This window comes from Peromyscus maniculatus, chromosome 3 (genome assembly GCF_049852395.1).
Source record: "Peromyscus maniculatus bairdii isolate BWxNUB_F1_BW_parent chromosome 3, HU_Pman_BW_mat_3.1, whole genome shotgun sequence".
NCBI lineage: Eukaryota > Metazoa > Chordata > Mammalia > Rodentia > Cricetidae > Peromyscus > Peromyscus maniculatus.
The window spans coordinates 166,534,558-166,550,766 of NC_134854.1; the positions used below are offsets into that span (position 1 = coordinate 166,534,558).

General features: G+C 47.5%; 1 protein-coding gene across 1 annotated transcript in view; it reads right to left on the reverse strand.

Moving 5' to 3' along the window:
• Positions 1 to 16,209, reverse strand: part of Itpr2 (inositol 1,4,5-trisphosphate receptor type 2) — a 419,948-nt gene that overhangs the window by 31,959 nt on the left and 371,780 nt on the right. The window contains exon 55 of the mRNA XM_006986630.4: positions 7,061 to 7,221. Coding sequence (XP_006986692.1) covers positions 7,061 to 7,221 — 161 coding nt within the window. The remainder of the gene's footprint in view (positions 1 to 7,060; positions 7,222 to 16,209) is intronic.

The following is a 16,209-nucleotide window of genomic DNA, read 5'->3' on the forward strand; positions in this document are numbered from 1 at the left end:
CCACTTTCATAACTCAGATCCTTTTACCCTCATGTCTACATTGGAATACAGAGTTTGAGGTGAGGGTTCCACACAACGGGAGGTAGCCACACTATTATACACTCAATTTCTGTTTTACAACAGCAAAAGGGGATCATACAGGGATGAACATGCATGTTAAAGTATCATACAGGGATGAACATGCATGTTAAAGTATCATACAGGGATGAACATGCATGTTAGGATCAAATAAGGATGAACATGTGTGTTAAGAGATCATACAGGAATGAACATGCATGTTAAGAGGATCATATAGGGATGAACATGCATATTAAGAGGATCACACAGGGATGAACACACATGTTAAGAGGATCATACAGGGATGAACACACATGTTAAAAGGATCATGCAGGGATGAATATGCATGTTAGGATCATACAGGGATGAACATGCACGTTAAAAGGCAGCAATTCACGGACTTTCTATAGGAACGCTAAGTAGAAAATGGTAACAGTGTACTGCGTAGCTCCTGCACTGGCAACATAGCCCCAGGCGGGAACTTAAACAGATCCTTCCAAAGCTGAAGACACACGTCTCCACTTACCATGTGGCCATCGAAGGTGGCGGCTGCCTGCATGTGTGCACTGACTTAAATGTGTGTTTTGAACTACAAAGGCCCCTTGGCTTGCCTTGCCACGGAAACATTTTAAAACATGTCTTAGTAAGCCCCCAAATCTTTAAAATAGGTTTTAGTTAAAAAATGAAGCAGTTACAAAATTGGTTTCATTAGCTCCAATTACATATAATGGAATCAGAACATGTAATTTCATAATTATAACACATAACAATGCAAATATCCAGTTGGAAAATGGCACTGGAGAAAGTAGGCTACATGTAAATCTCAGACTATTTGATGTCTTCCATGAACCCAAACATCCCTTGCCGGTTACTGCTCACAAATACGGTTTAACTAACAAGACTGATGTCAAGTTGCAGACTCAGAAATCAACACTGGAAAGTGGAACTGGTCCTTCGTGTTCCTCGTGTGGCTACAGTGGTGAGTGGTTAGCTTTATGTCTCATGAGAAAGATGGTGTTACTGGTGATGATGCATCTTCATGTTCAACTTGACCGGACTTAGAATCGCCTAGAAGACACCCTGGGAGTGCCTACGAGGGCATTTCCAGAGAGATTTATCTGAGGGAGGAAGACCCACCCTGAGTTTGAGAGTCGCCACCTCACAGGCTGGAGGTCCCAGACTGAATAAAAAGAGAGAGGTGGCCAGCAGCCAGGTGCTTGCATTCACCTTCTCCTGCTCGCCCCCCCCCCACTCCACCACAAGGGGAGTAAATGGCCTCACATGTCAGCCACACCCGCCCATGATAACTTAGCCAGAACAACCCCTCCCTCTCCTGAGCTGTTCTCTAGGTACTTATCACAGCAGTGAGAAACCAACCAACTCTCCTTCTGGGGTCCCAGCAGAGAGCATCACAGCAGGAGCCATTCTTGAGGCTGAGTCAAACCAGAAATCCCACCCATTCTCTTCCATGCTCCTCTGTCAGGAGAGTCAGGCATCCTCCTGAGGTGTGTGTGGGATGGGGCTGCTGGGCTGCAGCATGCCAGGCACAGGCCACACTAAATGAAAACAGTGGTCTGACAGTGTGGGTGACATCATCCTGTGCTGCATGTCCACCTTCTGGTTTTAAAGAAAGGAAAGAGTGCTTTCCTGATGAGAAATTCCAATTTCAGCCTCTTAGAGTGGCTATTTTGGTGCACGTTTCTATAAATTATGTCCAGCTACCAGAGGGCTAAAAGGAAATTATTCATTCATTCACTTTTCGTTTTAATTATTTATTCAGTAAATGTGTTAAGTTTCCTGAAGGAAGTGATGACACCTTATTTAGCTGTATACATCAAACTGTTAGCACAGTTGCTAGCATACTGGGATCACCCATGTCTACCAAATTGCTTCTAATACCTATTTCAGACAGCAACTGCCCAGGTCATGTGCAGAGCTAAGAGCCACCACATACCCTGCTACAGCCTCCAATGAACTTACAATGTGTGTGGTGTGTGTGTGTGTTAAAATAGACTATTATGCTACCAGAAATATGAATTAAAGTGTCTTGACCAACACTGCAGAGATCAGGAAATAGCTGTTACTTAAGAGTTGAATGAACAGAGGAAGTTAGAAGTGTGATATGCTATCAGGGTGGCCCCGAAAAGCCATGGTCACAGGACAGGCAGTAGGGGTCCTAAGGACAGCTGGTGCCATAAGGGCACCAAGAGATAGCCACCCCTGAATACACAGGGACCTCCTCTTATGTGCAGCTCTGGTTTGGTCTGGGCCCTTTGTCAAATTAAGTGCAAATATCACCAAAGCCTCCTAATACATCTCTGCAGATGATACTGGGTGCCTGGAAATGTCCCTTACTTGTTGTTGGGGGGCAGCTAAAAGCCTTACACACTTTCTCAAATGATCTCTGTTCCGTTTGCTGCTCCTCAGATGTCATTCTTGGGGTAACAGAAAAAGCAAACAGGCATTGTGGTGCTCAAAGGCTGTTACCAGGAAAGGCCGGGAGTTCCTCCATGTTCATCCAGCTTGCCGAATTCCACTTTGCTCCCCTGACTTTCCTGGATGCTCCATCCTTTCCCTTCCCATTCTCTGTTCCCAGTGAATGCTAGTATGAAATGCCAATCCTCTGCTCACAAAGGTCTGCTTGCCAGGAGAAAATGTGCACATGTAACCTTGAGCTCCCAACACCTTCCCTAACTATTTCCCAGAAGTACCTGCTTTGGGCCGACTCAAATGTCCATGCCCTGTTTATTAAGAAGCATGTTTCTAGAGTTAGGAAGGGACAAGGCAGACAAGTTTTCATTAACATTTTAGATAGATTTCTGCCACTGGTTGGGCACAGAAACACAAACATGCTTTCTGATTCTAACCCCAAGAAGTACTATGATATAAGCCAATCGTGGTTTGAATGTGGAATTGTTATGTGCTAAAATCTCTCTGTGGGAGGGTCAGATCCCAGGGCTATAACCCCACAAAGCCTGAACTAACCAAGTTTGAGTTGGGTGTGTAACAGACAGGCTTTCAGTTTTCCAAAATCAGCATCTTCTACCTGAACTATCTTATTTGCATCAGACTTGAGCTAATACGCTTCTCCCTCTTCTGTCTATTAAAATCCAGGGAAGAAACTTGTTCCTAGAGTCATAGAGCTGGGTCAAGAATGAGATTTTCATGTCAGCCTAAACCCATGGGCTTCTCTCTCTCCTGGGAAAGGGCTCTGACCCAGGGGCAGGACCACGATCAGAACTGTGATACTGCTTGATAAAATGCTGCTCGGAACGGCAAGACTGAAGATGGCTGCACGTTCCATCCCACAGAACCCACAGCTCACACCCGCCTCTTCTTCGTGGCTGCTTGTGGCCATTAACACTGAGCCTGGAGCCTTTTGTCTTACTCATCTGTGTGTCTGCCTTCAGTTTCCTAAGCAGGTTTCCGGCTGTGCCTTGGCCTCCCTCCCTCTCTTCACGTGACCTCGCTTCGCTCACCTTGCTAGCCTGTGGGCTTTGACGGCCACCTAAGTGGGCTGTCACAGTGAGAACTGCTGAAGTCCCCACACTTGCCGGGAATGGTGGCTGCACAGACCTAGAATCCCAGCATTAGGAAGATGGAGGCACCAGGATGGAGGGTTCGAGGACAACCTGGACTACAGGGCGACAAGATTATCAACAACAGTCCGGGCACTGTGCCAGGCAGTACTGCCATGTCCCTGAGCATACACACTCCTGTCTGTGGGGGAGAACGCAGCGGCTTCTTTACTTTAGGTGAGGGTAAGAGACAGGCCAGGACTCAGAATCCCCAGGCCCCCCCAGCAGAGCTGAGGTTCCATCCATTTCACTGTCCCGAAAAACTCATGATTCTCAACCCTTCCCCCCCCCCCCCCATCACACTTCAGATTCCGGTCTCTTCCCGGACAGCTTCTCCTAACACAGGGCCCTGTTCCTCGGACATGCCACCTTTCTCTGCACGCCTAGGCTCTTGTGCCAGCTGTGTCTGTCCCTCCTCCCTCCCCCCTGCACCCCACCTCCTGATACTACCCTAGGCCACATTGCTCTCTCAGCAGTGACCATCAGTGGATTTCTGTTGCTAGTGAAACCACACGCAGATGCCAACATGTATTACTCAAAATCCCAACTGGCTTTTCTGCCATCTCTTAGAACTTCCTACAAGTAAGTCCACTATGAGCAGTGAAAATGAGCAACTGAGGAGGCCCTGGGTGTGTGACTGACCTCAGACTGTCAATTTGATTGGATAAGCACCCAAGAGACCAGGAGGGCACAGGTGGGTGTGACTGTGAAGATGTGGACCTTTCCAGAGACAATTAGACCACCAGGGCTCTGCCCCAGTGAGTGGATTGATCCACTCATGGACTTGCTGTCTTATGAGACCACTGGAAGGCGAGGCCTCACTGGGAGAAGGTGCATCCCTAGGGTCCCCATCTTGCCCTTGCCCCTTCCTGTTCCTGCTCCACTCTCCTTCCTATCCACCAAGTTGGGGGCAGCTCTGCTTCCTGTTGGCCATTAGGTGAGCAGCCTCCCGCTGCAGTGATACCTTGCCTTGCACTGGGGCCCCAAATGCAGAGCCAGGTGGTTGTGGGCTGAACCTGTGGAACCCTGAGTAGAATGAGTCTTTCAGTGCTAGGCGACATCTCAGTAGAGATGCTATTTGCAAAAAGAGGACTCAGGTTTGGATCCTTAGCGTGGCAGCATGTGCACCTGTGCTCCAGTGCTGGGGTAGGGGTGTGCTGGAGAGAACTGGATCCTTGCAGCTCACTGATCAGCCAGTCTCCCTGAAATGGTGAATTCCAGTGTCACAATTATTTTTCTGCTGCTGTAATAAGGCACCGTGACCAAGGCAACTTACAGAAGAAAGGGTTTATTGGGCTTATGGTTCCAGAGGGTTGGAGTCCATGACCATCATGGCAGAGAGTATGGAAGCAGGTAGGCATGGTGCTGGAGCAGTAGCTGAGAGCTCACATATTGATTCACAAGTGCAAGGCAGAGAGAGCTAACTGGGAATGGCATAGCGTGAGCTTCTGAAACCTCCTAAGCCCACCCACAATGACACACCTCCTCCAACAATGCCACACCTCCTAATCCTTCTCAAACAGTTCCACTGATTGTAGATCAAGTGTTCAAACATATGAGCCTATGGGGCCACTCTAATTCAAACCACCACATCTAGATTTGATGAGAGATGGTCTCAGAACAAATATAAGGTAGAAAGTGACACAAATAGATATACCTGATGTCAGCATCTGGCTTCCACATACGCAGGTGCATGCATGGACACCTATGGCCCCCCACCACAGGCATGCATGCACACATGCACACATGCACACACACATACCTTTCTTCCCTCGAGGCCTGCCAGACGTTTTCACACTGATGGTGAGAGCTAACCAACACCTCTGAGGGTCTGAGTGACTCATTTCCAGCCTGTGTTTGGCTGTGCCTCACAGGAACTCACTCTGATCCAGCAGACAAACCCCGATGCACAAGTCCTGCCTTGTGTATTATTCCCCAGGACACACAGGCACCCCCAACACCCCCTTCCACATCAGACGCCGCTCTGACTTTCAGCCTCTATAGATTCTTATCACATGACTGGCAAACCTGGCACACCCCCTTTCAGTTGGCTGTGCTCCTACAACTGAGCCCTACAGAAGAGGGGCATGCCATTCTTTGCACTGCATTCTCAGAAGTATTTCATACAGAAGACTTAACAGGTGAAAATAAACACAAAGTTACTAAACTGATTCAAACTCTGATGGAGCACAGCCGTGGGGTCACATATGTGAGGTCTGCATCTTAGATAGGAAATGTTTCCCACAAACACTATCCAGAACGTGTGACTACAGCTATGAGAGTCCCTCAGGGGACTCATTATCTTTCCCCCATATTTAGAAAAGGAAGAGAAGAGAAAGCTAAATGTGGGGAAATGAACAAACTAGTAGATTCTGTCCACGTCAAAGGAAGAATGCAGAGAAAGCAGTCATAACCAGAAGCCAGGAGTGAAAACGCCTGGAAGATGCCAAGGTATAAAAGCTCTGTGCACAGCCTTCTGGAGACTCAGCTACTGACAGGCAGGCAAATCAACACTGTGTTGACCTAGTTTTAATAAGACAATGCCCAGATAGATGGACAGACAGACAGATGGATGTATCAATAGGTGGAATGATAGGTACACAGGCAGGCAGACAGACAGACAGACAAACAGATAGAGGATAGGTGGAAAGATAGATACATAGATGGTTGAATGGATGGATATAAACAGGTGATGGATAGATAGACAGATGGATGGATAGATTTTAGATGAATGGGTGGATGAAGGTTGGGTGGATGGACGCATGGGCAGGCTGTGGCAGTATTGTGTCTTTATTTATCTAAGTAGGTGACCCTCAGGGTCAGGTCTAGAGCCCCTCTCCTTACCCCCGTTACCCCCTTTAGTTAGTCCCTCTCCTTAACTCACTCTCTTGGCCTCACTCTCCCACAGGTGCTGACCAAACACCTCCCTTAGGACTGGACAGAAGGGTCAGCTGTGTCTCCCACAGGCTCCCCTAGAGCACCTGTGTTCCCAACACAAGACTTTGCAAATTATTGATTTTGGAAATTGAAGGAATCTTTTGAAGCCTGACTCTTCTGTCTATGTGTGACAATATGACACTTCCAGATGTGGGAACCGAGAGGTCCAGTGAGGACTGGAGGTCTGGGGTCAGGGTTTAAGGGTCAGAGGTTAGTGACATCAATGGGAAGCTCTACACTGCACAGGTAATCCCCGAGAGGATGCTACTTGTACACTGGAGACATAGATTTGACTGGATAACAACCATGATGTCAGCAATGTAGAAATTCTCCAGTGATTGACAAGCCTATTTAAAGGCTCTCAAAAAGCTAGAGCTAGAACATCTCTCACCTAAGAGGAGGGCAGGGAGAGGAGGACATGGAAGGCCTCTGGGCTGTGATATGATCACAGGTGGAGAATCAGGACTAGCTGAGGCAGCCTCACTCACCGCGATCATCTGAGCCACGTAGCTCTCGGGCCCTGTGTATTCCGTCGGGTCCTTCACCTTCACCAGGACGATGAAGTACAAGTAATGCCACATGTTGTGCTCTGACTTAATGTGCTCCTCGAAGGAGACTGTCTTGTTGTCAAACTTGTCCCTCTCCAGGCCTGCAAAACACAGGACACACTCTGTATGCAATTTCCCATCAGTCAGGACTTCTTAGCATAAAAATAAAACACAACCATTATTGAAAATCAACAAGCTGCTTTCTGGAAGAGTGTGCCACTTTAAAATACTGTCATAATTAAAAACGATATATGCCGGGCGGTGGTGGTGCACGCCTTTAATCCCAGCACTCGGGAGGCAGAGACAGGCGGATCTCTGTGAGTTCCAGGCCAGCCTGGGTTCCAGGCTGAGTTCCATGAAAGTGAGTTCCAGGAAAGGTGCAAAGCTACACAGAGAAACCCTGTCTCGAAAAACCAGTATATATATATATTTATGATAGACCCATTCCCAACTAACGTTTATTCTCCTCCCATGATCCTTGGGAATACGCAGTTCTATCACAGAGGGAAGAGCTACAGGTAATCTTATATTTAGTCATGTCAAAACTGTCAAATTCAACCAGACCAAAAGTATAAGGGAAAGAGACAACGATCATTGTTCAAGAAAAAGAAATGCAGCTCAATAGGAAAAGCATTTGCCATAGAAGCCAAGTGATCTGCGTTTGATTACCAAGCCCACATAAGGTCTAATTCAGTAGAACCCACCTGTAATCCTAACACGCCTACTGCATGATGGGAAGCAGAGACAGGAGAATTGCCTGGAAGCTTGCAGGCACCAGAAACACTAGACAGACCCCGCCTCAAAACAAGGTGGAAGGTAGACATGACTCTCTCTGCTCTCCACAAGTTGTTCTCTGCTCTCCACATGTATGTACTGTGGCCCTCACACAGGCTGGTGCACATACACACATACACACATACACACATACACACAGGCACACATACACACAGGCACACATACACACTGGCACACATACACACAGGCACACATACACACAGGCACACATACACATATACACACAGGCACACATGAACACAGGCACACATACACACAGGCACACATACACACATACACACATACACAGACACACATACACACGTATACATGGCACACATGAACATAGGCACACATACATATATATACACAGGCACACATATACACAGACACACATACACACGTATACACAGGCACACATGAACACATACACACGTATACACAGGCACACATGCACACATACACACATGCACACAGGCACACACATACACACATCATACACACATGCACACATGAAGATTTCTGAAAGAAATTAACCAAGAAAAGGAACACTGGCTAATCGTGGCAGGAATAAGGAACGACCCCTTCCTATCAGGGCCTCGGGTTAAAGGAAGGCAGCCGAGTCTCGCCTTCAGAGTCACTTCAGCCAGCAGAGCCTTTGAGCAGAGACAGCCCCCGGCTCTGTGCAGCGGCAAGGACTCTCCTCAAGGCCCCTAGTCCACAACACTCAGGGAAGCTGGGGCTGGGTCGGCCACTTCAATTCTCAGGTGTCCTAGTCATGGTCACTACTGTGATGAAGCACCATGACCAAGAGCAAGCTGGGGAGAAGGGTTCATTTGGCTTACACTTCCACACCATAGCCATCAATGAAGGAAATCAGGACAGGGACTCAAGCGGGGCAGGAACCTGGAAGCAGGAGCTGATGCAGAGGCCACAGAGGGGCGCTGCTTACTGGCTTGCTCCCCATGGTTTGCTCAACCTGCTTTCTTATAGAACCCAGGACCAGCAGCCCAGGGATGGCTCCACCCACAATGGGCTGGGCCCTCCAACATCAGTCACCAATTAAGAAAATGTCTTACAGACCTGCCTACAGCCCCATCTTACGGAAGCATTTTCTTAACTGAGGTTCCCTCCTCCTGGATGACTCTAGCTTGTGTCAAATTGAAATACAACTATGAGCCCTTGTCAACTTGACACACAAACACATCACTGTCAAGTCACAACCTTTCCTTTCGTGTTCATTGCCAAGACCACACATTAATATAAATATCACAGTATAAGACATTTTACAGACTTAAAAGTCCCACAGCCTTACAAAGGCAGTTTAAAGTTCAGCTTCTTAAAAAAAAAAAAATCCAGTCTCTTTTAAAATCAAAGTCTCTAAACTGTGAGCTCCTATAAAATAAAGAAGTGAATTTCTTACTTCAAGAGGGAAGAGCCAGAGCACAGTCACAATCAGATCAAAGCAAAACGAACTCCAATAGTGTAAACAACGCCCAATGTCTGGGATTCATTCATGATCTTCTGGGCTCCTTCAAGGGCTTGGTCACTTCTCTAGCACCACCCTCTCCAGCACACACAGCTCATTCTAAGCTGGAGCAAGCTCTGCTCCGCTCCACTGCTGCTGCTGTTCTTGGTGCTCATCCCATGGCACTGGCGTCTCCAAACTCCTGGGGTCTCTGCTGCAACTGGGCTGCACCTCCACCAGTAGCCTCTCCTAGGCTCTCCTCATGGTGCCAAGCCTCAACTTCTCTGCCTGGCCCCTTCAATTGTGGGGCTCCCACTGCTGCTGAGACTGTAACTTCACCAATGGCCTCACAGTGCCAAGCCTCAGCTGCTCTCCATGACCCCTTCCTGCCTTTAAAGCCAGTAGCACCTGGGTGACTCTTACACCACTAAGTACAGCCTTGGCTGCCTCTGGAACACAGCTTCTCTGTGCTCTCAGGAAACACTTCCCAGAAGATTTCACCTCAGTGATGCTAGTCTCCCCTCCATCACTGCTGTTTTCTCAGCTCTACCTGGCCAGCATCAGTGTCCCAGCAAAGCAAAGGTTCCCCTTCAGTGGTGCTGGTCTCTTGTTAATCACAACTATTCCTCAGCCCAGCTGGCCAGTGCCACAGCATCTTAAATCAAAATAACAAATGGCTCCGATGGTCCTTAAACTTCCCTCAGAAACTTCACAAGCCAGGCTTCCGACATCTACATTGACTTCACCATTCTTGTCTTCCAAGCTCCTACAGAACAGCCCACTGAACTCTCAACACATGACAGCTCTTCTAGTCCAAAGTTCTAAAGTCTTTTCACAATCCTCTACAAAACAACATGGTCAGGTCTGTCAAGGCAATATGTCACTATCCTGGTGCCAATTTATGTCCTATTTAGTAACCCTACTGCTTCGGTGAAACACTGAGATTAAAAGCAAACTGGGAAGAAAAGGGTTTGTTTGGCTCACAATTCCACATCATAGACCATCACTGAAGGAAGTCAGGGCAGGAACTCAAACAGGACAGGAACCTGGATCAAGCTGACACAGAGACCATGGAGGATGCTGCTTACTAGATTACTCCCCATGGCTTGCTCAGCCTGCTTTCTTATAGAACCCAGAACCACCAGCCCAGGGATGGCTCCACCCACAATGGGCTAGGCCCTCACCATCAATCACTAATTAAGAAAGTGCCTAACAGGCTTGCCTACAGCCCAGTCTTGTGGAGGCATTTTCTCAATTGAGGTTCCCTCCTCTCAGATGACTCTAGTTGTGTCAAGGTGACATAAAACTACCTAACATACCAAGCCACATTTCCAGCTTCTGGAGGAATTATGGGAAGGCTCTGAGTGTCAGATTTTTCTCTTGAAGTGAGGAGCTTATGATGAAAGTGAATGGAGATGAAGAGAAACATCTATGGAAAAACAAGTCTTGTTGGTGTGGGAAACGGGATGTCAGGGTTGAGTTCATCTTTGCTGTTCAGATATCAGAGAAGACACCAGGAACCTGAATTCCAATCCTGGCTACTCCTACCCTGAGCACTTTCAAAGGCCACTCAGGCAAGAAGAACCTTTAAACATGTTACGAAACAAATACATTTTAAAATACCTGTCCCCAGTTCTGGGTTGACTTTTTAAATCATGTTACCAGATTTTTTTTTAATGAAAATGCTATAAAATACAGTCATCTGGTGACTGTACCTCATTTTACTTGGCCAGTTATCAGTTCAGTGAGTCTGAGGTGAGCTCCAGTGCCCTCCCTCCACAGCCTCCTCCTCTTTACTTAGTGGCCAGTCCAGTGTTGTTGTCCAAGTCATAAGCCCGGGAGTCAACCTTGACTTTCTCTGCCTCTCACATGCCATAGCCAATCCACACTGAAATACCTCTATTTCTTCCTTCTGTACATACCCACATCTGTCTGGGTTGAACTCCCCCTCTGCTGATGCTGTGGTCTGGGCTATTGCCTTCCCTGATGTATGGATCATCTCACTAGCTGCCCAGACCTGCGTGTGTCCACCTGTGGCCCCCACTCTCAGCACAGAAGCTAGAGTGACTCTTGGGAAACCTGAACAACGTGGAGATTCTCCTTGGCTAGGCCCCTTGCAGTAGTCCCCACAATGGCCTGTAAGAAGGGCTTACATAGAAAACAGATAAAATACAGATGTTGAAATATGGATGTCCAGTGACAACTGAATTCCATATAGATGGTGTATGAAATGTGTGGGGTGGGGTTTAGGACTCCGACTCTGTCCCTCTCTGACCTATTTACTTGAGACAGGTTCTCATATTGAAGCAGGGGACAAACTGACAGCCAGAAACCCTCAGAGATGCCTATGTCTCTGTCTCCATGAGGCTGGGGACAACAAGCCTGTGTGCACCTGGTGCTTGGACACCACCCACATGGATGCTGGGAACCAAAGTCTAGTCCTCTCCAAGCTCAGGGTGTGTTCTTCAGTGCTGAGACACCTCTCTAGTCCTGTTTTACATTATTTTCTTTTGGTAAAAGGGATCAAACTTGGGCCTTCACATATGGTGGGCAAATGCTCAACCACCTGTATTGTAGATCTCTAGCTCACGTTTTTCAAAGTTTCAATTTTATTTCAAATCTACACACCAATTTGCTCTACTTTATGGTATCCTATTTATTATAATATAAAAATTTTGTCCAGATTTACTCTAACCTTAAATTACCAAATGAGCCTTCAGTCTTTTAAAAAAGCGTGAAGCTTCCAGAAAATCAATATAGACTGGTTGATATACCATCACCCCGAGCCTCAGGATCCATCACCTGTATTCCACGGGAAAGTCATGCCACCACGATAATACCTGGTTCATGGCAAAATCTAGAACCTAGTAGACCTGGGTTTTGTCTGTGTACTCATGTGCTGCACATGTGTACACACGCACGTGGGGCCAGAGGTGTGTGTCAAGTATTTTCTCAATCACCTCTCTACTTTGCTTGAGTACTAACTAGTGTCCAGCAGCCCCAGTATTCATGCCCCGCCTCCTAAGGATTGCAGGCTCACACTGTTGTGCCCAGCTCTCCATGGGGGAGCTGGACATCTGAGCTCAGGTCTTCGACTTGTGCGGCAAGCACTTTGCTGAGCTATCTCCCTGCTTGCATCTAGGATTTTGATATGAAGTACAAATCGACCCACTACTGAGCTGCCTTTGCCTTCCTTGCAGAACTGACAAGCCATGGAACTGTAGAGACAACGTAGATTTGGGGCTGATTTACTGCCTAGTCATTCATAACAAACAAAGCAAAAAAAATGGTTAATATGTCTACCTCTCTTAAAGAAGAACAGTTAGCTTCACAGAGAGCTGAGTCTCATCTTTGTACAGTAGTAGGGGATTTTGTAGACAAGATCTTGATTACAGCTACCACAGCTTCAAAGCATGGTCATAGACTCTCCTCATCCCAGAAAGCAAAGAACAGCTCAGGGCAAGAACTCTGGCCAAGGTCACATCATCAGGGTGTGGGACTGTGGGAGGTAGTGTCTACCTGACTAGGGAGTTCACATGCTTTCTATAGTATGAGGGTGTATGGCATCAAGCAGAGGCAAACAGATACCACTGAGCATGGTGTGTGACAGCCATTCAGGAGCACCCATGTTTATCTTGCTGAGTGAGACTGGAAACGAGTTCATGAATCCTAGTATTGGGGCTGGGCCTCAGAGATGGGGTAGAGTTCTATGGCTCATGGGGGTTTGGGATTTCAACCAGAACACTCCCTCACTACTGTGAATACAGAGTCCAGCATGTGAACAGTGAGGAACACACTTGGAACTGGGATTTGAAACATAAATGAGAGAAAAATGGATGAACACACAGTAAAGAAGGGGAGGAAGAAGGAAAGAAGAGAAGGAGTAAGAAGTGTTGCCAGATATTTGATTACACTGTGTAAAGATATGTCACTGTGATTGGTTTAATAAAAAGCTAAATGGCCAATAGCTAGGCAGAAGGTATAGCTGGACTTCTGGACAGAGAGTGCTCAGGGAAGAAGAAAGGCAGAGTTGTGAGCAGGATGCAGAAGGAGCAAGACACACAGGAGGAGAGGTAAAAACCACAAGTCACATGGCAACACGTAGATGAATAGAAATGGGTTGATTTAAGTTGTAAGAGTTAGTGGGATAAGCCTAAGCTATAGGCCAAACTTTTATAATTAATAATAAGTCTTTGTGTCATTTCTTGTGAGATGGCAGCCCAAAGAAAAATCCATCTATAAAGAGGGGAAGAGGAGGAAGAAGACAGAGGAGGAGGAGGCCGTATCTAGATTGTGAAGTGTCTTAGTGCCAAGAAAAGGAGAGCTGTGCAGTAATGGACAGCCAGGTTACTGATGGCTTTTGTACTAGAAAAGTCAGTCTGGCAGCACTGAGCAGGCCCATGTGTGGCTGTGAGAATTTGTGGCAGGATGTAGTGAGGACCTGTGGAAGCAGGTCTGTTAGCCCAGGGTGGCTGAAGTGTTGGAAGGAGAGAGCACAGATGCTGACGTGAGGGAGGATTTCCAGCCCTGCTTACTGAAGGCAGAGGTGGAGATCTGTTGCAGCCATATGCCAGCCAGGATCTGGAACTGAGCAGAGGAAGGTGGAGAAGATAGGGGACACTGAGTGTGGGCTGTCCAGGTGGCTGCCAGGAGGCTGTGCCAGCTTCACTGCCCAGTAAACATGGAATAGAGGAAGAAGCCTGGAGAGTGTGGTGCCGGTGATGTGCACTCGGCAAAAGTGGAGATAAATGGACATGGAAGAGAAGCATGGTGAGATGCAGGGATGGGGGGGGGGGGCGTCGATGCAAACTCAAGACCTCTTTTCTAGGGAGCTAGTGTGAAAGAAGGGAACATCTCTGAGAGCCAGAGACACAGGTGAGGGGGACTGCCCTCTGGGAGGCCCCACACACAACTTACTGCAAAGAAGTGAAAACATTGACGTGTTCCACACCAAGGAGAGGAACTAGAGCTTTGTTTGTTTGTTTGTTTTTTCCTAGAATGCACAGGGTCTAGTTCTTTCCCAGGATTGAAGAAACATTCCTTGAGGTCTCCAGACAGGTTTCTTCCCCACACTCCTGACTGATCCCAGGACACTCAGGCTGTATCACTCCAACCTCACTTCCCTCGTCCAGACTGGACATGGACAAGAGATTCTTCTTTGACCTCAGCCTCCTTCTAGCAAATCTGAGCTCTGCACCGGACAGCCTGGTCTGTCTAAACCACCAAAGCATCCCAGTGACAAGGCCAAAGGACAAGGGTCTTCCCAAGTGATGAGGCCAAAGGACAAGGGTCTTCCATTCATGTTACTGGCCTGCCTTGCTCTGGCAGTTGGTTGCAAATTCTATGTATATACATATATACATGTATATGTGCATACTTGTACATATACATATATTTGGATACATGTATACATGAATATGAGAAAGGGAAGGGGGAAGAGAGGAAAAAGAAGAGAGGCAATATTGTCAGCCATGAAGGTACAGAAACAATACAGATCTCAGACACTTGCTCCCCTTCATGTTGACTGGCAGAAGCAGGCTTTTTACAATGCCCTCGTCAACAATTATGCCACCTTTATAAAAGAAAACTTAGGGGGGTCTGTCACCTTTATAAAAGGAGACTTGGGGGTCTGTCACCTTTATAAAAAGAGACTTGGGGGTCTGTCACAAAGCACAGGACCTGGGGAATCCTTCAAGCACTTTCATCTCAGCTCACAGGCTCAGGTCTCTTGGTGCTAAGACATCAGGCTCAGGGGAATATTCTCCACCTGGATCTGCCCAGAGCCACCCAGAGAGAGACGCCCACTAGGCTTTTGGGGTCTACCATATGTGTCTCTGCAAGGCTTGGCTCTGGGATTGTGTCAGTCTGGGCCAAACCTCCAAACAGAACACCAAAGGGCTGCTCAGGAAATCACCATGCACTGATGTGAATCCAGGGCCCAGAAATGGCATGCTGAGCCCTCTCCTGAGACAAGCGGCATCTATCTGTCCTGCTGGCCTCAACAGCAACAGCATAGCCCACCATGCTGGAGCCTGTGGTGATATATTGTGTACCCCAATAAAATTTGCCTAAAGATCAGAAAACAGAATAAGCCACTAGATTAAACATAGCTGCCATGGGGTGGTGGCACACACCTTCAATCCCAGCACTTGGGAATCACACACCTTTAATCCCAGTACTTGGGAATCACACACCTTCAATCCCAGCACTTGGGAATCACACACCTTCAATCCCAGTACTTGGGAATCACACACCTTTAATCCCAGTACTTGGGAATCACACCTTTAACCCCAGCACTTGGGAATCACACACCTTTAATCCAAGTACTTGGGAATCACACACCTTCAATCCCAGCACTTGGGAATCACACACCTTCAATCCCAGCACTTGCGATTTCAGGCCTCTGCTACCAGTATTTGGGAATCACACACCTTCAATCCCAGCACTAGGAAGGAAGATATGGCTAGGCGGAGGAAAGTATATAAGGCATGAGGAGACAGGAACTGGAGCCCCTTTCGGCTAGAGGCTTTTCAGCTGAAGCCCTTTCCGGCAGAAACCCCTCTCCGCTGGACAGCTTTTTTGGCTGAGGATTCAGAGGCTTCAAACAGATGATTCGTGGAGTTGGCGAGGTAAGATGTGGCAGTGGCTTGTTCCTGTGTCTCTCTGATCTTTCAGCATTTACCCAATACCTGGCTCCAGGTTTTTATTAAAGGGCTATTAGAATTCGTGTTAGAGGAGCCAGCAGGGCAGAGTGTGCACGCCACGCTCCCAGGGGCCTTTGCCAGCTCCTCCAGCTTCCTTGCACCTTCCTCTCCCATGCTGTCTCTCTCCTGACTCTTCCTGGATG